At 45.2% G+C, this 25,012-nt stretch overlaps 1 protein-coding gene across 1 annotated transcript in view; it reads left to right on the top strand.

The window, feature by feature from the left end:
• Positions 1 to 25,012, top strand: part of LOC142579904 (uncharacterized) — an 88,955-nt gene that overhangs the window by 16,883 nt on the left and 47,060 nt on the right. Inside the window, exon 2 of the mRNA XM_075690577.1 lies at positions 12,181 to 12,568. Coding sequence (XP_075546692.1) covers positions 12,182 to 12,568 — 387 coding nt within the window. The 5' untranslated portion in view covers position 12,181. The remainder of the gene's footprint in view (positions 1 to 12,180; positions 12,569 to 25,012) is intronic.

Raw genomic sequence — 25,012 nt, 5'->3', positions numbered from 1 at the left:
AATGAAGACTTACTTCTAGAAGTACGCAGCAAAGCCCAGCAGAGCAAACTAAGCAGTCTTGTGAGTTTTGATGACATCCCAGTGATAGTCATTGCACACTGTGCCATGAAAACTGCCAAATGTGTTGTCTCAGAAGTTGACTTAATGAATATTAGTAATTCTGAACTCCTGGACTGATGGAGAGAACGTCATTGATGTTCAAAGAATTCAGATCAGATGCAATGACCAGGATTATACCCACTCAACATCTGATACTCACTTTCGGCAGCAGTGCACTTCCAGAAACAGTTCAAAAGGGATATGTAGAGATCAGAGTATGAGCCATATACCAAACCCGAGGCACTGCATTAAGTGCCAAAAGATTGGACATGGGTCCCAGTTTCCGAGGTCGGCCAAATTGTGCAAAATGGGCTGGGAAAGACCATGCTTCCGACAATTGCGAAGAAACACTCCACTGTCCCAACTGTGAAGGAAGGCACCGGGCAGGCATGCTCTTGGTCGTGTCCCACGTGGAAAAAAAAGAAAAGAAATAACCATTGAAGTATGAAAAACTTGACATTTCAGAAAGCATGCAATTGTGGGTCGTGGTTTCCACTCGCACATTACACCGATTTGGCACGACAGTAGGCGGCACCGCTACTAGATACTTTTCAGTTGTAAAACTCCGCCTGGGAGCGGCGCGCGAACGTGACCCTCTGCCGTCTCCTCTCGTGAGGTGGCGCTGCCGCCACGGTTGGCCCGGTTGGCTACGGAAGCTTCCCAAGGCAGCCAGCGCGCCGCCGACTCAATGCCAGTTTTCTTTTTTTTTTTTTGCTGCTCTTCGTGGCGCTAAATATTCAAAGAATAGCCTTTTTACATTGTGCACTCTGTAAGACGCAGCTAATAGAGGAGAGTGAAGTCTTTCGGTTGTGGCATGTTGTTTTATGTACACATGAAAAAAAGAATACGACCGGTACAACGCCGGATTGATGAATCTAAGCATGCTGCATCGATATTCACAAAAGATGCGCTTTTTTAGTTGCTACAGCTACCTTGTGACTGCTTTTTAGTTGAGAGTTTGTATCCCTGGAGTAAAAATGCATCTGCATAACAATGAAAAAATTCAGTACTTCGCACGTGAACGCGAACATATGCTCTGGACAACCAAGAAGAGGGAGGCAGTACCCCTCTAGATCATCTAAAACCTTCCAAAATATCGCTCCGTAAAGGCCTGCTTCATCCAGGGAAGCTGACACTCTCTTGTTAGCAGTCTTCATAAAGCCCAGCACCTTCGGCGTCGGGTGCTTTAAGGAACCTTGCTTGAGACTTCTGTGCTCAATTAATGAACTGTCGCAGCCAACTGCTGGGATTTCAGAACTTATGTTCGCTATACATAGATCACATGGTGCGCCCTTTCTGACTTTATGAATGACCTATCCACACAGATAATAACCAACGTTGTCCTCTATGTTTCCTCGAGCATAAATGTGCTCATTGCGAGCACATTCTGGTGGGCTGTTTGGCTCCACGCAACTTTTCAACGTCGCCCCGATGGCATTGCGAAGACTATGTTTTGACTTGCAGGCTTCTTTGGGTTGCTTGAATGTGTCGTTGACGCCGACGAGCACAGGGTCTGGCACACCTTCCACACTCCCACGTAGCGCCGTTTTAACAGGTGTATACAGGCTTAGAAGGCGGAATATCTGCGTGAAGTTGATTATAGTTGGATAGGACTCATCTCCACCGAAGGAAAGCACTAGTCCAAAGTGTCGCTGAAGAAACACGAGTGAGTGAATTTCCTAGCAAACAGTGCAATGTGAATGCAGTCACAACACATGTGAACAGTGTGCCTTACCTCCAATGGATCTTGATTTAACTTGGCTGTCAAAACGTAGAGCGCACCTTGACGCGGCAGATTATTGACAATGTTTAAAGTCGACATCAGAGTTACTTGCAGCGACTCTGTCGTTTGTTATAATGCAAAAAGCTTCAGGTTCTTTTGAATTGCATTCTGTTCTGTCAAGTTTAGCAGTTCCAAAAAATCTTTGATGACCTGAAATGATTAGTGTAACAAGTTTATAGCCCTTAGGAAATGCGCACGAAGTTCAAAGGCGATAGTCTGGTACACTATTTCGTCGTAAAATGCTTGGAAGGGTTTATTAACAAAAAAAAAAAACAGCAGTAAAAACAGACAAAGTGATAGTTAGGAAGGGCGCTGCATCCTCCCTAGCTATCACTTTGTCTGTTTCTCGTGGTTTTTATCGTTTCATTGTTTCATTGCAGGAATGTTTGCGCTCACAAGGCGAGCAGCATTTTCCTGGATCACAAATAAGAAACACGAGCAAAACGTGCCACGCTGCTGCACACATAGGCGACTCTGTCCGCTCACACAAACGTTGCTCGCACCGCCCGCCTTCGGGCCGACAGTGTCGCGCGCGCCGCCCCGCGGGCGCGACAGAAAGGGGCCAGGTGCCGCGGCGGAGTTTGACAACTGAAAATAATCTAGCAACGTTGGTAGGCGGTGCCGCAGAAGCTTTTCGTGCCCGCCCATGCCACGTCTAGTGGGTCAACAGTCACACCTCCTGCCTCGTGGTGGATGTAATGAGTAGCAAAAGGTGCCCTACACTCCATGAAGACAGGTCAGCAAGCCTCTGGGTTGCCAGGCCTGATGGCTCTTGCCCAGGCGGCAGACGCTCAGACCCCCAACACATCTGCAGAAACAGCGGACATCCAGCACGTCAAGACATGGTGATCGACACTAGCTCAAGCACCTCAGTGTCGTTAGTACCAAGGGAAAGGTGGGGCTTTCTGAGCATGCCAGGAAAAACAAAAACCCCCTAACAGGGCCGAAAGGTGGCCCTGCTACCTACAAAGTGCAACTCTGAACACAGAACACATCTTCTTTCTTTAATAAAATGGCTACACAATTAATTCACTGGAATGCTTGTGGCATTCTACACAATTTAGATGACATTAGAGAGATAATATAAGAATTTAATCTGTCGCTGTTATGTGTTCAAGAAATGCACCTGAAATCAGTTAACAACAAAGTTGAACCAACACTCAGTATCCTATAAGGATCGTAACGACAGCCACGCTGCGTCAGGTGCCATGGCAACTATAGCTCAGAGTTCGGTTGCTTGCTAGCACATACGCCTTCAAACAAATCTAGACACAGTAGCTGTTAGAGCCATTCTATTTGACAGACTTATGACAGTGTGCTCTTTGTATGCCCCACCCAACTACGGCCTGGCACTTGGAGGATTTGAGTCGCTAGTTAAGCAGCTCCCTGACCCCTACATCTTAACAAATGACCTAAGTGCCCATAACTGTCTCCAGGGTGACCCTCATTGTGATGCAAGAGGTTGTAGAATCAAAAACTTCCTTCCGTTCTGGTGCGGTCCTATTGAATAAAAAGGAGCCTATCTTATATAGTGCCGCGCACAAATCACATTTTCCATTAGATTTAAGTATAGCTTCAGCTGAAATAATGCCATATCTTGGCTGGAAAGTAATCAAGAATCCCCTGGGAAGTAGCCATTTTCCAGTAGTCCTCAGCCACGCCACGCACTGAATTTCCTCCGTATGCAACCTGCTGGAAAATGTAATTGGCTGACTGGAAGTATTATCGCCAATTTATGCTTCTGAGGCGAGTGACATAGCAGCTTGTGCTGCTAAGCTCGAAGATGCGGGATGAAATCCCAGTCATGGTGACTGCATTTCAATGGAGGCTAAATGAAAAAATACCCCTGTGCTTAGATTTAGGTCCACGGTAAAGAACCCCTGGTCGTCAAAATTAATATGGAGTCCCCCACTACAAACAGATCGGGGTTTTGCCACATGAAACCCCATAATCTAATTTTTAAACTTTTTTTGACATAGCAACCTTTAGCATAAACGAGGATGTTGCATACTAGACATATTTCATTATTGATGCGGCATCCAAATGCATTCGACGAACAAATGTAGGTCCTAGTAAACAATGGGTCCCGTGGTGGAATCAAGAATGCTTGTAAAAACCAAAAGAAAGCTTGGGGGCACCTACAAAAGTGTCCAACTGCCGAAAATGTAATCAATTTCAAATGTATCAAGTCACAGGGAAGGAGAACGCATAGACAGGCCAAGCGTGAAAGCTGGCTAAAGTACTTAGCAGAAATAAACTCTTATACAGATCAGAAACAAAAGCTTGGAGCTAGGTTAGGAAAATAAATGGTCGGCCTCCACATCCAATTCAATTAGTGAGTCGTCAAGGTAACAGACTAGAAAATAAGGCGGACTCTTTTGCAGCTCACTTTGAGCAAATATCTAGTACTGCCAATTATCCACGTGAATTTTTAATACGTAAGCAGCTGTTCAAAAGGAAGCCACATGAGCGCAAACGCAGGTCACCTTAGGAGTATAAGAGTCCATTTAATATAGCCGAACTCCATGCAGCACTTAACTCCTGTAATGCGTCTGCACCATAACCTGACTGCATTGTATACGGTACGAGAAAACACCTACACCCGGTAAGTCTTATGACACTTCTTTCACTGCCTAATATTGCATGAGCAGCTCTATATGTTCGTGCCTCTTGGAGGGAGGCTATTATAGTAATTCCTATTCTTAAGGAGAGAAAGGACCTGTCCTAAAGTTAGCGTTGGCTAGCTGCATCTGTAAAATGCTTGAGAAAATGATAAACCGGTGCCTAACGCATTTAATAGAAACCAACAAGCTGTTAGGTCCATTCCAGTGTGGTTACAGAAAAGGTAGGTCAATAACCACCTTGTCTGCATTGAGTGAAGCGTTATAGACATGTCTATATGCAAAAAATTTTTTTGCTCAATGTTTCTAGGCTTAGAAAAATGCTGTGATACGACATGGCACTATTGAATCAATCCTGCAAGATTCGTCTGCTGTGGGAATCCGGGAAGCTACCTGCCAAATTCAGCGCTTTGTGTAAAGATTGAGAATACTCTGTCCCGGACCTATATTCAGGAGACTGAAGTGCCTCAGGAAGATCTACTAAGCTGCATTCTCTTTGTAGTTAAAATGAATTCTCTGTATAATTCATTACCACCAATAATGTTTTGTGTGTGTGTAGATATGTTCAGCTGGGTAAATAGTCTTGCAACCTCGCCATCTGTGAAAGATAAATTCAGCTTGGTCTGAACAAAGTATCCAAATGAGTAAATGAGAATGGGTTTTATCTGAATGCGAGTAAATGCCTCTTTGTGTTTTCTTCACAAAGAGGCATGGTCCCGATCCCAGTCTTTATGGACAGCAGTTATCACTAAACACACAGCACAAATTTTTAGGCACAGTATTCAACCTAAAAGTAACCTTAATTCCATATTTAAAGCACCTGAAACACAAATGTCTAAAAACAACTAACCTTCTGAAAATTTGATCACATACAACATGGGGCAGTGATAGGAAGTGCTTAGTGAAACCGTATGAGAGCCCCATACTTACACATTTGGACTATGGTGCTATAGCGTACCAGTCCGCTACGTCGTGCACACTGAATATGCTTGATCCTGTTCACCACTTAGGAAGCCAGCTGGCCACAGGTGCCTTCAGGATGAGTCCTCTGCTAAATCTTAATGTGCAAAGACTTTATGACTTTATCTGCAAAAGTGTTTTGCCAGTTTCATGTATTTCTTAAAGGCACATGCCAGCTCTGAACGTCCTTGTTACCTAACTGGGAATGAACTGACATGTGCTACACTTTTTATGAAACCAATCTGCAGGCACTGAACCCTTCTCAGTGCGCGTGGCAAAAACAGCAAAAAAAAAAGTTGCAGTTTCGTGATAGCAAGTTAGTGGACAGCTATGTGAAGTAAGGATAGTAGTTTCGTCGGTTATATAAACACAGACATACTAAATTAACAAGCATGGCGTCACATGCCTGCAAGCAAACATGAACACATCTCACTCGACGACCGCGGAAACTCGCTGTCAAAACGCTGCAGTGAGGAAATGCAGCAGCAGCATCGAGCGAATTAACCTTCATGCTCCTGCTTGCATCAACATGAATTATGCCGTGAAAACACAGTGCAGCGCGGACTCTGTACCCGTCGCAGGTGGCTTTCAAGATACAGTGGCCCGACATGGCACGCATGATTGCCTGGGCTACCGAAATAGAACGTGCACCTTCTTTCTACGCTACCCCCGAAGCCTTGTGCGCTACGGAAGACGGCATGCTTCCTCCCCACTTTATGCCCTTGTGTGCGCAAGATTGAGTTGCGATCGCTGGCTCCCCCCCGCATACTTTCACTCGGACATACAGCATACGGCACGCAGCGACAGTTTTATCGCCCTTGGACTTGATATGGAACTTCACAACCTCACGGCAATGTCGACGGCAGAAATGCACCTGGAGTGTCCATATAATTGCTATCACATTAAAGCGGGTGTTTCACTGATTCTAAATCCTCTAATGGTGCTAGCGAAGCTGTTGCTATGTAAGTGGCAGCTTGTCGAATGTGACATCGTTTGTTGACATGACAAAGAATGCATCAGAGGCACACATCCAAATGCACTTTTTAGAGCTTCAGTCAATGTACTTATGTCCTGAATTCTACACTGATGCATTAGTCACACATGCATTTCTCGTGCAGCAGTTGCACCATCTTTATCATAATATGACGTCCTGCAACCACTAATGAGTATCTTCACAGCAGAGGCCTAAGCAGTATTATTGGCGGTTAAACACAGTAACTAATTGAAACTATCAAGAGTGATCATATATACAGACTCATTAAGCGTCATGAGAGCTTTATTGTTTCTGAAAAAGCATAAGAATCCTGTAATTATTTATTTTTATTTGCTCCCGTATGCAAACTATACATCAGAGCAGCATGTCATAATATGCTGGGTGCCCGGACACCAAAGGATTCAAGGCAACATGCTCACAGATGAAATCTCCATGTCCATAGCAAGGAAAGGTAACAGCTGTTCCATAGCTATCCCCACCACAGATTTGAATCGTTCTGGCGAAAAAAAGTGAAGTTATTGCCATAGAATGTGGAATATTCAAACCTCAAATAAGCTGCATTTAATTAAGGCATGTTTAGGAAACTGGCCACCAACAACAAAAATATGAACTGAAGTCATTTTCTGCACACCTTGGATAAGCCATATATATGGTATGCACTCCTACGTTTAGATCGGTGATGAATCTCCTATCTGCAGTAAATGTTGTGAGGTGCTAACCATCCTCCATGTCTTTCTACAGTGTCCAGAAAGAGAAGTTGAAAATACATGTTATAAGTATGAGACTCGTAGCACGTCAATTAATTTTTTTTTGCCCCTTTATCCTCTGCTATCTTTAACACTATTCAGGAGGGAAGGTGTTTAAAGTCTGAAGTTGGCGCCCCTCGATTGACTCAAGTGCACGGTTGAAGTTGAAATTTATTTGCATCATCACAATGCGGGAATGCTCAGGCAAAAAGTGAAAATCAATTCACTTGAGAAGTGCCCGAGCCCCCATACACAAGGCATACAAAAAACGCTACAATATGCATTAACAAGGCATTTTAACTGTATATCATTGCAGGTCAACCTCTAGTGTTGTACAGTGTAATACAAACAGCTTGACAATTATTATAAATAGATAAAAATACTAACAGCAGTGGTAAAAGAGTACTGACATGATGGAATGAAATACTCTCCTATGTTACATATGCTGCACATTTCCACACCAATGTCTTCGAAAATTAGTCTGTTCAACGGAACTGCAAGTGCATGACTTAACATTTGCCGCCCATGCTCAGTACGACAAAATGGCACGTGCCAATACTCTTTACTGCGGAATGGTTATACAATGGTATTCGTTTTCAGCGATGATATGCTAAGAAATGCATGCTCACAACATTTCTTGGCAGCGCAAAGAAAGAACCATTGTCCGATAAAGAAACACTTTATTCAAACACCAAGGCCGGGTCCTAACCCGAATCTCCAATCTTTCACACAACCAAAACATAACTATACCCTCAGTTGCACAAAGCGTAGCAAACCAGTCAGTCACACATGGGGGTTCACACCATTGCAACCAATAGCACCAAAGCTTTCAGGATGGACACAGCATTGGCCAAAACAACGACACAATCTACAACACACAAGGGGATAGGTACACTGAAAGACGCGTGTCATCTCACTCTCCCCTATGTTTGAAACAGAGTATTGGCCTTGATGTCCTCCGGCGCCAGGCTCGAGCTCGCACTTGTAACCATAAATTGTCTGCATTGTTCCCATTTGTCTATGCACAAGCTCGTGGGCTGTACATCTCCATGAAGCCAGCATGCCAACTGCGAGAATGTCCACAAGAAGTCATGGCTGTGGACGATATGGGTGACTGATGGAGAGCTGCTTGGACAGCGCTAAGAAAGTTAACTTGAATGTTCCAAACATATTAATTGTGGCCTAATGGCGATGGCACACAAATGCATCCATTGATTGCAGCTTACTAAGTGGTTGTCGAAAGATCTCCGTTTTCTCAAGCATTCTGAAAAAGTGCACGGATGCCACAAGCAGTGACACGGAAATCGTATATCGCATTGCCCAATTTCCATGAATTCGCTTCTCCGTCCAGTGATGAGGTCCGTAAACGAACTACAGCAGAGGCCAGGAATGTCATTGTGACATCTGGGATGCCTGGAGGCATCTAGTGTTAGCGGTAACTTCAAGCACACCCTCTCCTCTCCTCTTCACGCCCGTCTTCCCTTTTGTGGTGAATGAGGGTGCGCCTTCGGCAACTCTTCTATGGTACAGCTAAGGGGAATTTCTTTCCATGTGTGCATGTCTCCCGTGTCCCCTTTTCACGGAGCCAACCCGTGTCCTTTGTTTGAAAGAAGCATATACGATAGAACCATTACATGGTAAAAGGTCGATATAGCAGCGTGAGAAATCGTTCTGCACTTTGCAGCACTTGTATAAACTGGGCCTATATGCCTTATGCTGATACCTTATGCTGAACACATCCTCTCACCAGAGGCTCTTGCTGTGATAGTAGCATTTTGTTTGGCACGTGTCAGCACAGGGGCCCCTCACCAGGTCTGGCTGTTTCGAACTGACAAGCGCAGTGCATACAGTGTGTGCTAGTGATTGTGCCTGCAAAGTATTACGCCACTATGCAGCGTGAAAAGAGCTGAAATTTCAAAACAAATGCTCTGTGACCTTCTCCTCATGAGCCAGAGTGTCGACAGTTGTACAAGTGTGCCTACGTAGTTCATTGTGCTGTGCCGTCACTCTCAGTGGCATGTGAACTTGAGACTTATTCTAGGCAAGAGCATTTATTTTTGATCTGTTGCTTCAATAGGCAAATTAAAGTTTAGAGAAATAAACCTATAAACTGAATGTCTGCGTGTGTTTGTTTTACTTCGTACCGTAGCAAAAGAGATGTACTTCCGTTTCGTCTGCTTGTTCTCAGGTCATGCAGTTGCACGCATAGAGAGCGAAACTGTCATTTTCTATCCTGTTCCAGTGTGCGATCATGCTCTTTGATCTGCTTGCATCTGCCTCAATATTTGTGTAGCACTGACTTATACCGCTAGGCAGGTATTCTCATGCACAGCGCGCAAAATTGTGCGCTGCACAAAACAAGACAAAAGCAACAGCTTGTGCACGAGGCCGCAGTAGAAGTGCGCCACACAGCATAAAAGCAAGAAAAAAAAAAAAAAAAAGACTGAGCTCGTAATGTATACACGCGATCCTCCAGCTCCGGTATGGGAGAACGCAGGGAAGGAATTTCACTTGTGGATTCGACGGGGGCATGTGGAGAGAATGTCTATGTTGGCGGTAATGCTCGCCTCCTGAAACCATAAGTTTGCGGTGCTGAATATTTCTATCTCTGCCATTAATGGACCAATTTGAAAAATTCTTGTGGTAGAACACTCTCTAGAGGGCACGTAACGACTTCCAGCATATAACCAAAATTTGCTATGTGGCCTAGTGAGGAGCCCTTTGAGGGCTCTGTTGAGACATTGATGCTACTTACAGCAACATATTTTAGTATGTAACCTGTCTGTAATATATATTTTGTTCACAGCACACGTCACTTATCATTCTCATAGTTTTTATACATATATGTTTTATGCACTTTTCAGCAGGTGCTATTTAGGCCTCTAATACAGCAATGTTTCATCCACCCCTCAAAATTCAGAGTTCATGTACCATTGACAAGCCGTTATCATCGCCTTAGTGCTCTTTGGCCACATCTGGCCCTTGCACCAATAAACCCTACTAATCATCAATAACTGTGTGGATTGATCAAAAGTTTCGGCATCACTGATGTTTTGGGTGATATGCTGATTGCTTCCAGCTTTCGTGCAAGTAAACTGGGCTATGGGTTGGGACCGAAGCACTCTGTTGGCTACCAATGGTATCTGTGTCATACATTCACACAGTGGTGCCTGTCTTATGATGCAGAATGGAGTAGTAGCACACGAAAACGAGTTAGTGCTAATCTCATTTGTGACGTAGATTTTAGACACAGCTCATATACAAGTGCTTTTAGCATGACCTATTAAGCGGATGAGAGTTACTGTCAGTATGTCAGAGCGGAATGGAAAAAAAAAAACACGATATTTTTGACCAGAACAAAAATATAACCAAAAGATTATTTACTATTGGAGTAAAACCGAAATATTTTTGATTGGTTTTTGGTTCAAGAGGAAAGTTTGCTCTCCAAAACAACCGACGTCAGGCAACATCAGTGTTAGTGCGTATCTCAAGGGTCCATGTAAGCGCGTATCTCAAGCAGGGATAGTGCGAGCGATAGCTGGTCGAGCACTCCACTTATCCAATCCTGCCACTTGGTGCACCAGCAGATGGGCACCGCAGCAAAACCCATCGCTTGCATCCTGAAGAGCTTATCGTTTTGTTATCTAAGGGTACGAAGATTTATTACCAAAGTTTTATCGTTTGTTTTGTTAATTGAAACTCATTTTATCGCAACAGCGGTCACGCATTTCATCAAGTACACTCGATGATGTGCTGCTTCGGAGATCATACTCGGTGCCTTGACTCAAGCACTAAGCATGATCTCATAATTCACTCATTGAGAAAAATAAATACAATGTTTTTATCATTACTTTGGTTTGAAAGATTTTTGCATGTGAACCAAAATTATTATGAAACATTACGGATCATTCTTTTTTTGTTCTGGAGCAGAACTGGAACTTTTTTAAGTGGAACGAAACCAAAACCAGAATGAAAAAGATTTTGCTCCGATGCCCTGGTCGCCATAGGATCTTGCTGGTACGAGATTGTGATGTATTCTAGTTGCACAAGCAGGAACATAGACACAAAAAAAGGCTAGTGCGTTTGTCTTCTTGTGTCCATGTCCTGCTTAAGCTACTAGAATACCATATGGTTTGGTGCACTGTTTGGCTTTTAATTTGTAACACTGATATGTTCACACAAGAAGAATCTGAGAAACAGAGGGCCTGATTCTTAGTAACTACCACACGAAGCAAAGAAAGGCTAATGGGAATTTGCGTTTCTGGGAAAATGTAATTGCACATTTAATAGGTAACTAATCAGTTTGGGATAGCTTAAATATTCTCAGAAGAAAGGGAAATTAAGGCAGCAGGGAAGACAACTGTTGCTGCCAGTGGGAGCTGAACACAGAATGTCTGCTTGACATACATGGTGATCTCCCAGTTAAAAAAGTAGTAAATATAATAAAGTTTATATGCATAATATGAAGTCTATTGCAAATTTGTCTCTCGAATTTTACAGCTTAGCAAAAAGAAAAACTAGTTTAAATCACTGTGCTTTCCTTGGCTTCATCTGTCGTCTTACGATTTTGACATCTTTCGTAAATGTACAGTAGTTTGAAATCCCTTTTCATTTCACCGCTCTTTGACCCCAGTTAGCCTTTTAAATAAGCAGCTGCCTGATTCAGGAGAGTTTGTTGTAGGGCCAGTTGGTACATGACTTTAAAAATGGGGCAAGAAAGAGACAGACACAATGCTGACTTCCAACTTGAGATTTATTTTTCACACAGCAAAATATGGGCACGAAAAGGACAAGGGTACAGGTCAGTAAAGATGAGCAACAACCACAACAAACAGGAGAATGAGGATGCATGGATTGACGAGCTGTCATGTGCACACACTGGCACCTAGGCTCGTAAAGGTTAACAGGAAAGGCATGCTAGTGGAGCCCATTCTGCCATTCGTATTCACAACTTCCTTGTGAATTCTCTTGCCGCAGGATGGCGTCCTGTCCCGTTGAAACGCCGCTCTCAAGCTATGTCCTGCGGGTCAAGCGAATGGAGCCCAACCTTCCGGATCCTGCCGCTCTCGAGCGAGAGCTGCTGCTGCTGCGCTCACCCTTCAGCAGGACCAGGTTCCAGCTTCCGCTGCAATGCACTGAGACCCTGACGAGGGCTTGTTGTCTCTTTGAGCATCTGGACGTGGTGAATGAGATGCTCTGGTTCATCGGATTCGAAGTCACCGAGGTTGCACCGGGGAGAATTGCCATCGGTCACCTGGAGGATGCCACAGTTACAGGCAAGAACTGTGACAAGGATTCCATCGAATACGGAGCCATCATGTTGCACTGTCTTCTGGCTAAGCACCGCTGTGTCAGGAGCGTAGCGGTATGGGAAATTCAGTGGTCTTATTACCAGCCGGATTAGCTGCAGCGAGTATTGCTTCTCGATGCATTCAACTTGTTAAGCAGTGACAAGCAGCACCATTTCCTTCCTAGCACATTCAATCACAACAGCCATGTTCTGGCTGACAAATCTTGTTTGATGTTGAATTATATAATATTTAATGCTAGAGAATAGAAGAGTGTGCGAGCTATACTGTTATGTTTTAGTACCTGCATTGGAAGGATGAGTTGACTGGCTGCTTTGGGTAGAGCATGGTGGGCAGCAGTTAAACTATTTTTGCTTCTTTGCTTGTCTCTAAAGAGCTTATTTAAAGATGTTATGACCGAGAGCTTCCTCTGTGCCATCGTATCTCCTATAACTTCATTCCTATGGTTGTAACTGCCAGACCTCACCAGTACAGATTCTTTTATCCTTCTGCTATCACCAGGAAAAATTATCCCAGCAGAGTAGAAAAAGCCAGATTTTAACAACACGACACAGGGCATAGAAACAAGCTCAAAGACATGCTCTGTAAATCTGCTTTTTTTAGTAAGGTGTACCAAATATAACCAATTTGAGCAATGATGATGTTATAGCAAATATTATCTCACTTACAGATCAGCTGCCGCCCTGCAGGTGATTTGTTCTGTCAGGAAAAAAATGTTTACAAACCACAGTTTTCATAAAAAATAAATATTGCTCCCTTATAACTTCAGTAGGCTAAAATGGGGACTTGCACCCTCGGAGATGCTCAAAAGAGGTAGTACAACCTGGATTTCTCAACTTTGCTGTTAGGTTGAAACCATAGTTGGTTTTCTTTTTTTGTTACATCTGTAGCCCACAAACTTTTGTCTGCAATAGTACATGTGTTCAACTGTGTGCTTCCTCACTAGGAGTGAATGGGCACGAGTACCGAGGCAGTGGCCTGTAACAATCGGGAGTCAGGATTTTTTTTGTTGCCGTGACATGCACTTTCCTATGGCAACGTGAACTTTTTGACTGCTGGGTTTCTTTTTCATGACTGCATCTCAGCCCCGTTTATTTCTTACACAATTCTGCTTTTCGTCAGTTTCTTGGGATTCAGACTTCGGCTGTTAATAAATGTCTTCGTCTGTCAAAGTGCACTTAACCCTACCACAGAAGTTCGCTATGGCTTTTCTGCCGAGAAAAAATGACAGTGTACCAAGAGATTAGCTCCACCTGCTGTCAGAAATTTATTTTGCAAGATTTGTGTGTCTGGATGACCTCTCCACGGATGGTGCAACAGGTAAACAATGTTAGCTACTGCATGAGTTGCACCTGGAGGCGCAGGGAGTGCACTGAAAACACAAAAGGAATACATTTGGGAGCGCTTGGGGCAGTGTGAGTGTGGGTGCGAGTTATCGTGGGAGTGTACGGCTAAGAGGAAGCTTTACTTGCAGACAACTTTTCTTGGCTAGGAAGTGAAAGCTACAGGGGCGGAGCTTCTGTACATGACTGTATTCGTACGCAATGTAGTCCATGCGCTTGGCACCGGTTTTGGTTTCGCAAACCTCGCACAACCTCTTTAGTGAAGGCAGATACAGTTAACTCGGCGTAAATCAATGTTTATTCACATTCGATATGTACCAAGTTCCGAACAACGAGCCTTGGCCTCCGTAAGAGCTCCGAAGCAGACGTATGACGTCGGTTAGGGCTTGGACGCACAACCGACTCTGGCGTTGGTAGAGCTGGTGCAGCACTCAGCTTGCTTGCTCACTCCTTTGTACATGCCGAAGGTTGCGATGTCCAGATGGATTCGCTTGGCTTCCGCGCAGGCGCTGCAAACACTTTTTGTGTGTATGTATGTGTGTGTGCGCTTCAACACTCTTTTTTTGCTGAAGTTGATCAACGGCCTCTCAGGGAGTTGATTGGCGGGACAGCAAGTGACAAACACTCACCAGAAGACATGGGCGCCATTTCGCATTTGGTAAACGTGCAAAACGTGCGACGGTTTCGGGTGTGCGGAAACTCGAAAGAGCGGACTAAAAATAAATAAAATACCTATAGCTCACTGGTGAATATTACGCATTGTTTCAAATTAGGTGCTGTCAAAACAAAAACAAAAAGGATATTGCTGTCTATTTCCCACGTAAGAAAGCGCAAACAAAACTGTGGGACTTCCAGCAGCGGTGAAAGAAGCGGGCTTAGTTTCCATAGCCTTCGCTTCATAGCCAAGAAAAGTTATCCGTAAGTATAGCTTGATTTCAACACAGATTTGCCTACTCAAATACATGTAAAATGCACAAATCCTTTTACGAGATCGATTGCACTAAGTTTGTTGCATTTGAGAAAGTTAAATTCTTGTAACTGTAGAAGCAGAATGTTAAATATATTTTTACAAAAATTTCAGAGAATCGACTAGTTAAAGATAAGATAATGGGAGGCGACCCTAATTTTCGACTTGGGCGTCTCTTAGTGGCACTCGCACCTCAGTGTTGGTGTTCTTTAGGTTAAGTGAGTGAACGTATTTCCCCTGGCACAATATGCGGGCGAAGAGTGAGGGAGGGCGAGGGGGAAGCGCAGTGCGCCCCACCTGGTGGGGCATAGCCCCCTAGCGAGCAGCACACGAAGTGCACCTTAAGCGCTCTCTTTGGTGCTGATATCGAGCATGTAACGAGTGCACGCACGCAGCTGTTACAACCAAGTGAGCGAGCTAGCAGGTGAGCAACGGGAGACGCGAGAGAGGAGGGAGTGACGTCACATCCACTTTGCTAGGCAGATGTTCAGTTCATGCCAGTCAAATGTTTTCCATTAGTCATCATCATCATCATCAGCCTGGTTACGCCCACTGCAGGAAAAAGGCCTCTCCCATACTTCTCCAACTACCCCGGTCATGTACTAATTGTGGCCATGTTGTCCCTGCAAACGTCTTAATGTCATCCGCCCACCTAACTTTCTGCCGCCCCCTGCTACGCATCCCTTCCCTTGGAATCCAGTCCATAACCCTTAGTGACCATCAGTTATCTTCCCTCCTCATTACATGTCCGGCCCATGCCCATTTCTTTTTCTTGATTTCAACTAGGATGTCGTTTACCCGCGTTTGTTGCCTCACCCAATCTGCTCTTTTCTTATCCCTTAACGTCACACCCATCATTCTTCTTTCCATAGCTCGTTGCGTCGTCCTCAATTTCAGCAGAACCCTTTTCATAAGCCTCCAGGTTTCTACCCCATATGTGAGTACTGGTAACACACAGCTGTTATACACTTTCCTTTTGAGGGATAGTGGCAACCTGCTGTTCATGATTTGAGAATGCCTGCCAAACGCACCCCAGCCCATTCTTATTCTTCTGGTTATTTCAGTCTCATGATCCGGATCCGTGGTCACTACCTGCCCTAAGTAGATGTATTCCCTTACCACTTCCAGTGCTTCGCTACCTATCGTAAACTGCTGTTCTCTTCCGAGACTGTTAAACAATACTTTAGTTTTCTGCAGATTAATTTTCAGACCCACCCTTCTGCTTTGCCTCTATAGGTCAGTGAGCATGCATTGCAATTGGTCTCCTGAGTTACTAAGCAAGGCAATATCATCAGCGAATCGCAAGTTGCTAAGGTATTCTCCATCAACTTTTATCCCCAATTCTTCCCAATCCAGGCCTCTGAATACCTCCTGTAAACATGCTGTGAATAGCATTGGAGATATCGTATCTCCCTGCCTGATGCCTTTCTTTATAGGGATTTTGTTGCTTTCTTTGTGGAGGACTACGGTGGCTGTGGAGCCGCTATAGATATCTTCCAGTATCTTTACATATGGCTCATCTACACCCTGATTCCGTAATGCCTCCATGACTGCTGAGGTTTCGACTGAATCAAACGCTTTCTCGTAATCAATGAAAGCTATATATAAGGGTTGGTTATATTCTGCACATTTCTCTATCACTTGATTGATAGTGTGAATATGGTCTATTGTTGAGTAGCCTTTACGGAATCCTGCCTGGTCCTTTGGTTGACAGAAGTCTAAGGTGTTCCTGATTCTATTTGCGATTACCTTAGTAAATACTTTGTAGGCAACGGACAGTAAGCTGATCGGTCTATAATTTTTCAAGTCTTTGGCGTCCCCTTTCTTATGGATTAGGATTATGTTAGCGTTCTTCCAAGATTCCGGTACGCTCGAGGTTATGAGGCATTGCATATACAGGGTGGCCAGTTTCTCTAGAACAATCTGACCACCATCCTTCAACAAATCTGCTGTTACCTGATCCTCCCCAGCTGCTTTCCCCCTTTGCATAGCTCCTAAGGCTTTCTTTACTTCTTCTAGCGTTACCTGTGGGATTTCGAATTCCTCTAGTCTATTCTCTCGTCCACTATCGTCGTGGGTGCCACTGGTACTGTATAAATCTCTATAGAACTCCTCAGCCACTTGAACTATCTCATCCGTATTAGTAACAATATTGCCGGCTTTGTCTCTTAACGCACACATCTGATTCTTGCCTATTCCTAGTTTCTTCTTCACTGTTTTTAGGCTTCCTCCGTTCCTGAGAGCCTGTTCAATTCTATCCATATTATAGTTCCTGATGTCCGCTGTCTTACGCTTGTTGATTAACTTAGAAAGTTCTGCCAGTTCTATTCTAGCTGTAGGGTTCGAGGCTTTCATACATTGGCGTTTCTTGATCAGATCTTTCGTCTCCTGCGATAGCTTACTGGTTTCCTGTCTAACGGCGTTACCACCGACTTCTATTGTGCACTCCTTAATGATGCCCATGAGATAGTCGTTCATTGCTTCAACACTAAGGTCCTCTTCCTGAGTTAAAGCCGAATACCTGTTCTGTAGCTTGATCCGGAATTCCTCTAGTTTCCCTCTTACCGCTAACTCATTGATTGGCTTCTTGTGTACCAGTTTCTTCCGTTCCCTCCTCAAGTCTAGGCTAATTCGAGTTCTTACCATCCTATGGTCACTGCAGCGTACCTTGCCGAGCACGTCTACATCTTGTATGATGCCAGGGTTCGCGCACAGTATGAAGTCGATTTCATTTCTCGTCTCACCATTCGGGCTCCTCCACGTCCACTTTCGACTAACCCGCTTGCGGAAAAAGGTGTTCATTATCCGCATATTATTCTGTTCTGGAAACTCTACTAATAATTCTCCAATTCTCCTCTGCTATTCCTAGAGCCTATGCCATATTCCCCCACTGACTTGTCTCCAGCCTGTTTCTTGCCTACCCTGGCATTGAAGTCGCCCATCAGTATAGTGTATCTTGTTTTGACTTTACCCATCGCCGATTCCACGTCTTCATAAAAGCTTTTCAACTTCCTGGTCATCATGACTGCATGTAGGGGCATAGACTTGTACCACCTTCAATTTGTACCTCTTATTAAGTTTCACAACAAGACCTGCCACCCTCTCGTTAATGCTATAGAATTCTTGTATGTTACCAGCTATTTCCTTATTAATCAGGAATCCGACTCCTAGTTCTCGTCTCTCCGCTAAGCCCCGGTAACACAGTACATGACCGCTTTTTAGCACTGTATATGCTTCTTTTGTCCTCCTAACCTCACTGAGACCTATTATATCCCATTTACTACCCTCTAATTCCTCCAATAACACTGCTAGACTCGCCTCACTAGATAGCGTTCTAACGTTAAACGTTGCCAGGTTCAGATTCCAATGGCGGCCTGTCCGGAGCCAGGTATTCTTAGCACCCTCTGCAGCGTCACAGATCTGACCGCCGCCGTGGTCAGTTGCTTCGCGGCTGCTGGGGACTGAGGGCCAGGGTTTGATTGTTGTATTCATATAGGAGGTTGTGGCCAAGTACTGCACCAGGGTGGCCAATCCTGCTCTGGTGAGAGAGTGCGTTACCGGTTCTGGTCACCGGGATCAGGCCGCACTCCAGGCCTGTTTGTGCAATTTTCTCAACACACGGTTTTTTTTTTTTGTATTTTCCGGTGGAGAATTGCGCGGCATTGGGATTTGAATCACAGTCCTCTTGCACTGGAGACGGATACTCTACCGTCCCCGCAGGAGTTAAATTAAAAATTGAATTATGGGGTTCTGCGTGACAAAACCACTTTCTGATTATGCACGCCGTAGTGGAGGACTCCGAAAATTTCGACCACCTGGGGTTCTATAACGTGCACCTAATTCTAAGTACACGTGTGTTTTTGCATTTCGCCCCCATCGAAATGCGGCCGCCGTGGCCGGGGTCCGATCCCGCGACCTCGTGCTCAGCAGTCTAACACCATAACCACTGAGCAACCACGGCGGGTCCCGCAGGAGTTGTACGCCTCATTTAACCTACAGTGGTGCCCTATTTGATCAGTCAAGGTGGGCCAATCTGAGCTCGGTTATACCGCATGTATGGCACTCGGCTAGAGAACCTGGTATTTATGACCTGCACATGTGTGGCCACACATAATTGAGGATATATAACTTTTTGTTTAGGAGGGTTTCCGTACAGTGATAAAATGAAGGAAAATACATTAAAAGAAAGAAAAAAAAAAGGGGGGAAAAAAGGAACATAACATGTGATTTGAGCTCGTGATCCTTCAATGTTGCCCGGAAAGGTAGCTCAGTCGGTTGGTTCGTCAAGCCAACGGTTACTTTCAAGCGCCATAGCTCCTGCTCCGAGCCTCATACTTATGTGGGAAGGGACTGATGTTGTCCGCGCAGTCTGAGTGGTTGGAAGGCATAATTTCTTGGAAAAATGGCCGCCAGAGGAGCAGCGTGAACTCGAGCGGCTTTAGAGACTAGGAAAACTGCCTTAAAATATTTAGACTTGAGGGGAAGCTTCGTTAACAAACTATAACATGGCAATCAGCACTCGAATACGACGAGAGAAATTATTGAGACGTGGAAAATTCCCTTGAAATAAATCTGGTTTGCGAGACAAATGCTTGTATGTATTGAATCTCTTAAAAGATGAGGGGGGAAATATGCGCTCACCGAGAGGGCATCGTCAGCACGAGACCACCACCAGGCACCTTATTGAGATGTAGAGAGCTTCGCGGCCGGAACGAAGTCTCCCCTCTCCCCGGCCAAGAGTGGAAAACGCGCTTTCCGATCGCTCAAGGTTGCGCGGACATTGTATAGCTCTAGCGTCTAGGAAAAAGCTTAAACAGGTGCGAGGGCGGCACGCATAGCGTGGGAAGCTAGCCGCCGGAATAGCTATCTCAAGTACTGCTGCTGGCGAGGGCGAAATACCTTCGTGTAATTATAATAACCCTAATAGGACTTCTTTCAAAGAAAAAAAAGAAAAGAAAAAGAAAGGGAAACGGCTCAGAAGGCTATACTACGAGAGCTATGACTGATACTTTTCTATATATATGTATTCATCTCATCTATGGGATCGCATGCGCGCGCTGTTGCTTTTGCTCTGCGTGTAGTAGTTAAGAAAGTCAGTTTAAGGGCGGAGAAGAAGGAAGGAGAGGAAAGCAATATTGCAGCGCCGTGGTTTTAAAGTGCAACCGTGGTAGGGAAACGGAAGGCGATATAAGCATGCGTGGCCATGATACGCACACGACAAACTGCCTTACAATATTTAGACTTGAGGGGAAGCTTCGTTAACAAACTTAACACGGCAATCAGCACTCGAATACGACGAGAGAAATTATTGAGACGTGGAAAATTCCCTTGAAATAAATCTGGTTTGCGAGACAAATGCTGGTATGTATTGAATCTCTTAAAAGATGAGGGGGGAAATATGCGCTCACCGAGAGGGCATCGTCAGCACGAGACCACCACCAGGCACCTTACTGAGATGTAGAGAGCTTCGCGGCCGGAACGAAGTCTCCCCTCTCCCCGGCTAAGAGTGGAAAACGCGCTTTCCGATCGCTCAAGGTTGCGCGGACATTGTATAGCTCTAGCGTCTAGGAAAAAGCTTAAACAGGTGCGAGGGCGGCACGCATAGCGTGGGAAGCTAGCCGCCGGAATAGCTATCTCAAGTACTGCTGCTGGCGAGGGCGAAATACCTTCGTGTAATTATAATAACCCTAATAGGACTTCTTTCAAAGAAAAAAAAGAAAAGAAAAGAAAGGGAAACGGCTCAGAAGGCTATACTACGAGAGTTATGACTGATACTTTTCTATATATATGTATATATATTTATGTATATATATTTCTATATATATGTACTAAAGCTGGCTAAATATCATGTCACCTTCTTGTGTCTGACGTCATTGCTTCTGCTTTCTTCCGCTTTCTACTTCCGGGTTTCCAGGAATTTTGCCAAAGTCATGCTCATGTGGGAGGTCTCAAGGCTACGGTTCTGTGGTTTGGTGTGTCGTAAACAGGGATTTCTAATTAATTATAATTATTCCAGACACTTCAGCAACTCAACTTGTAACTAAACTTATGCTGTGATGTCATATCTATAAGGAAACCCATGAATTTTGTACTTAATTTTTTTTCTAATTTATTTTGAATCTTGTCCCCGGTCGTCTCGGGAGGGGAACTGGAAGTGCTGCTCAAGAAACAAGATTGTCACTCGATGCTCGTGCCACTAATAAAAAGCATGAACAGTGGTGGTCCAACCATTTTAGGATTTGGAGAAATTTTTGGAGCAGTGAAAATGTCGTTCTGGAGTGGTTTAGAAGCAGCCACACCAGCGCTCTGGAGCAGTTTCATAGCAGAAAAATAGATGTATTTGAAACATTTGGAGTAGTACAGCATTAACCTGTAGTCATTTGGCAAAGGTTGTTATTAATGTGTAATCAGTAAGTGCTGCTCAAGAGTGAAGCAAGACGGCAGTGCTAACAGCGGCCAATTAATCTTGCCTTCCCATGGACAGTATACCATGCACGGTATGTTGCAAACATGTTTATTTGAGTAGGCAAGAAACTTAATTTTCTAAACAATTAAATAAAATTTTGGAGCCCAGGAAGAACAGAGATATGCACCTGGGTGCAAAATAGATACAGTGAAACCTCGTTAAACCGTAGTTGGCCGGAGCTCGGGAAAGGTACGTACTAAACGGTAGTACTGTTTAACCGAATAGCATGAGATCGCCCACTTACCTACCTGTCGAAAACGGAACTCAGAGAGAGTGCGATGAAAGGGGAAAAAACATGCAGTATTTATTCACTTCGCGCGACAAAGGGGTTATTTTCGTTTGATGCCGCGGCGGCCTAGCACGCCGATGACAGCGGCCTCAAACTTACTGAAGCTGCGTGCCAGCTTTTCAGCCAGCACCCTCTTCTTGGCAAACACTCGCATGGCAGATTCCTCGTTGGCGTTACGTATTCACCGTGCACGTGCGCAGTAGTGCTGCAGAAGTCCCGGGGGCGCCTTTTTCATTACGGGTGCCGGAGTTTGGAATAATTTTCATTTGGAATATAGTTACGTTATCGCGCCCCTATTGTCGTCGCGACGATTGCATTCATGAGGCTGACGCAACGCGCAGCTTATGCCACTGTCGGGCCTGAATCGCCCGTGCTATCGCTTTCCGTGTCGTCCTCGTCACTGTCGCTAGTCGACACTTCGGCAACAACAGAGGCAACGATGGCGAAAAGTCGAATCTCGTAGCCGACATATCTTCGCGGTCGCAGCAGCGCTGCCGAGCAACTTCTTCGCATTCCAAATGCCACACACTGTAGTCAACAGCAGATCCCTGTTGCGTGTCAGCGCCGACTTCTTCGTGTCACGTTCGATAGCACGGACGATGTCTAATTTTTCTTCTATGCTGAGTACCCGGCGTCTTTTTTATACAAGCTTCGGAACGACGCGAGTCCTCGCTTGCACGACGCCATAACGCTCTCTGGCACCGCGTCGAAATGATGTTGATGTTGATGTGGCTTCACGCGCAAACGCACAGGGCGCTTCGAGGCCGTTGTTCCGATCTCTGAGGCGTGTTGTTCTGCCGGGCCGCCCGATGGAGACGGCGCAGCGCCGTGTTTGCACGACGAAAAGTTCAAATGCTACGTTTTAACCGATGCGTACGCAGTAAGCTGGTACGGTTTATGCGGATACGAAACACATTATGTTCAATGGCCGCTGAGTCGGGGATTTGACTTTACTACTTTTAAAACGAAACTACTGTTTAAGCGGGTACGGTTTAACGAGGTTTTACTGTATAAAGATACAAATGAGCTAGAACAATTTGCACCATCAGGTACGAGACAAAAAATGATGGCGAACGTCTTACATGCATTCCAAATAACAGATGTGCTTATGATATGCTTGCCCACAGTAGACAATGTGTATTATGCCTAATAGCAATGCTAGAACCTCAACAAAAGACTATGCATCTACGAACGGTGCCGAGACGAGATGCCTCCATACGGTGTGTCCTAAAGAGGGTGATGGCAGTTGAGAGCAACGTTCTTCCATCCCATACACTCGCTTACATTGCGAGGCAGTTTGTCGCCTTCCCTTGTGTGTGCGGCCTCTGCGGCATAAAACCATAACTTTTGTCGCCGATACCCGAACGACTTTTCGAAGCACTAAATGTTACTGGCCCCGTTAGCTCAAATTGCCGCAGGCAAGTCTGAAATAGCCGTTAAAGCCGGCCATTACATTTATTAGGCGTATCGATGCTCATACTGGGACAGGATATGGCGGGTGCACGCATGTATAATTAAGGAATACGTACTGTCCCGTGACAGTTGCCTCTTCCCACTCTTGGTACGCTTCACCGCAACAGGTTGCGTGTGCTTCACCGCTTAACACGGCTACATTGAGGCGAAGCTGACTTTCGGGAACCCTTATAATGCCACGCGTTATGTTTTCCGAGCTTCGAAGCCATTGGCGAGGGTTACAAAGGCAGAGTTGGTGCTATTGCTAACAGTGACGAATTGTTTTGGTGAAAAACGCTGCATCGAACAGCAAGAAACTTGGTAGCAAACGTAGAAGTAGGTTGGCCTAGCGTTGCTGCGGTGGTGCCTACGGCTGCCAGCGGACCTGCTTGCGAAAGCGCCGCTCAAGGTGGTGAGATATCAAAATGGCGGTGGCGGTGGCTTCCATCAATGCCGTTTCGGACCTGAAAAGTTCGTAAAATCGGACGGCAAAGGGTTTTCGTGTCCGAAATTTGAGGCTTCTTTATACATTGACTCTAGGGGTACCGTGGCGGTGCTGCGAAAGCGTCCAAATTATCGGGCACATTCGAAAAATCGGTCGTTGACTGTAGTTGCATAACCCTACTACTGGAAACATTGCATTGCCGTGAAAACGCAAATATACCACACTTTTGTGCAGTTGGTGCAAATGGCACTTGAGTGGGTGCAGCCAGGAGCATGCAAGTTGGATTATAGTAGAATGGCGCAGATAGATTGCGAATCTATCTGTGCGTCACATGACCAGCGGGCAAAATAAAATCGAGGTAACATGCAGTTTCAAGACCATCATGCAAGGCCTCAACACACTAATTGGGCATTTGATGGCGCTTTGTGAAACGCATATACGTAAGGCATTTATTTTCTAACATTATAGCACGTGAGTCCTCTGCTTTGGGAGCACGGACGGACGAGCATCAGCGCAGAAAAACATAGCATGGATAGATCGAAGGTACTGCCGAGGAGCGAACCGAACAGTTCGCAAAAGTGTACCATAAGTGCTAGCTGCTCGAGCCTATGAGCGTCTTTATTAGCCTTGCATTTTAAGTGGCTGTAAATGCACTCAGTAACATGCAGCTTTGGACAGCGCACTGGCAACATCGCAGCGAACAAGAACTCTTCGACAACATGAGCACATTTCGGGCTCTTACTATGTTCGTATCCAGCGAATTTCCTTGCACAGATGGCTGAGAGAACCACAGCACGGACCATGGGAAGTTAAATGCACTACTATATTGCTCTCCAGGAAGCCAAAAACTATGGACAAGTATATACGGTGTCTAACTAAATATGGCCGCAAGCATGGCGCATCACTTTCTGGAACACTTTCGCCTCCTACGCCACGTGCTGCTCAGCCGTGGAATTCGAAGTGCGAACAGTGAGGGCACATGCCGCACTGTCCTTTTTCTCAGTTTGTTATCAAGGCGAGTAGGAAAGGGAGAGGGATGCACCCCCCTCCTGGCATATGCTCGAAGCCAGCACGTGCCAAGGCGGCCTTGCAATGGCAGCGCCACACTAGAGGCGAGGTGCTGTTCCTCAGTCGGGCGGGGTGGCCTAGGAACTTCTGACCACCCCTGTACATCTCTTGCTACTGTACAAAGCAAAACAAAAATGTACAGACAGTCGCTTTGTATGTTTTATTGTTTCTCTAAACTTTAAGGGGTCTGTTGAAGCAACAGATTATACAAATAACTGATGTTGCCTTGAATGATTCTCGAGGTCATGTGTCACTGAGAGTGGCGTCACAGCACTGGCATGTAGGCGCACTTGCGCAATCGATGTCTGCTGTCCAGCTGGGAGCGCGGCGCTCGGGGCATGAACGGCGCTTGCTTTGAACTTTGAGCTCTTTCCGCGGCAAGTAGGGGTGTAATACTTAGCAGACACGGTCGTTGGTGCGCATTGTGGACACTGTGCTTGTCGGCTCAAAATTGCCAGACCTGATGAGGA

Source organism: Dermacentor variabilis, chromosome 4, assembly GCF_050947875.1.
Source record: "Dermacentor variabilis isolate Ectoservices chromosome 4, ASM5094787v1, whole genome shotgun sequence".
Lineage (NCBI taxonomy): Eukaryota > Metazoa > Arthropoda > Arachnida > Ixodida > Ixodidae > Dermacentor > Dermacentor variabilis.
The sequence above is the reverse complement of the archived record's forward strand: the minus strand, read 5'-3'. Positions and strand labels throughout refer to the sequence as shown.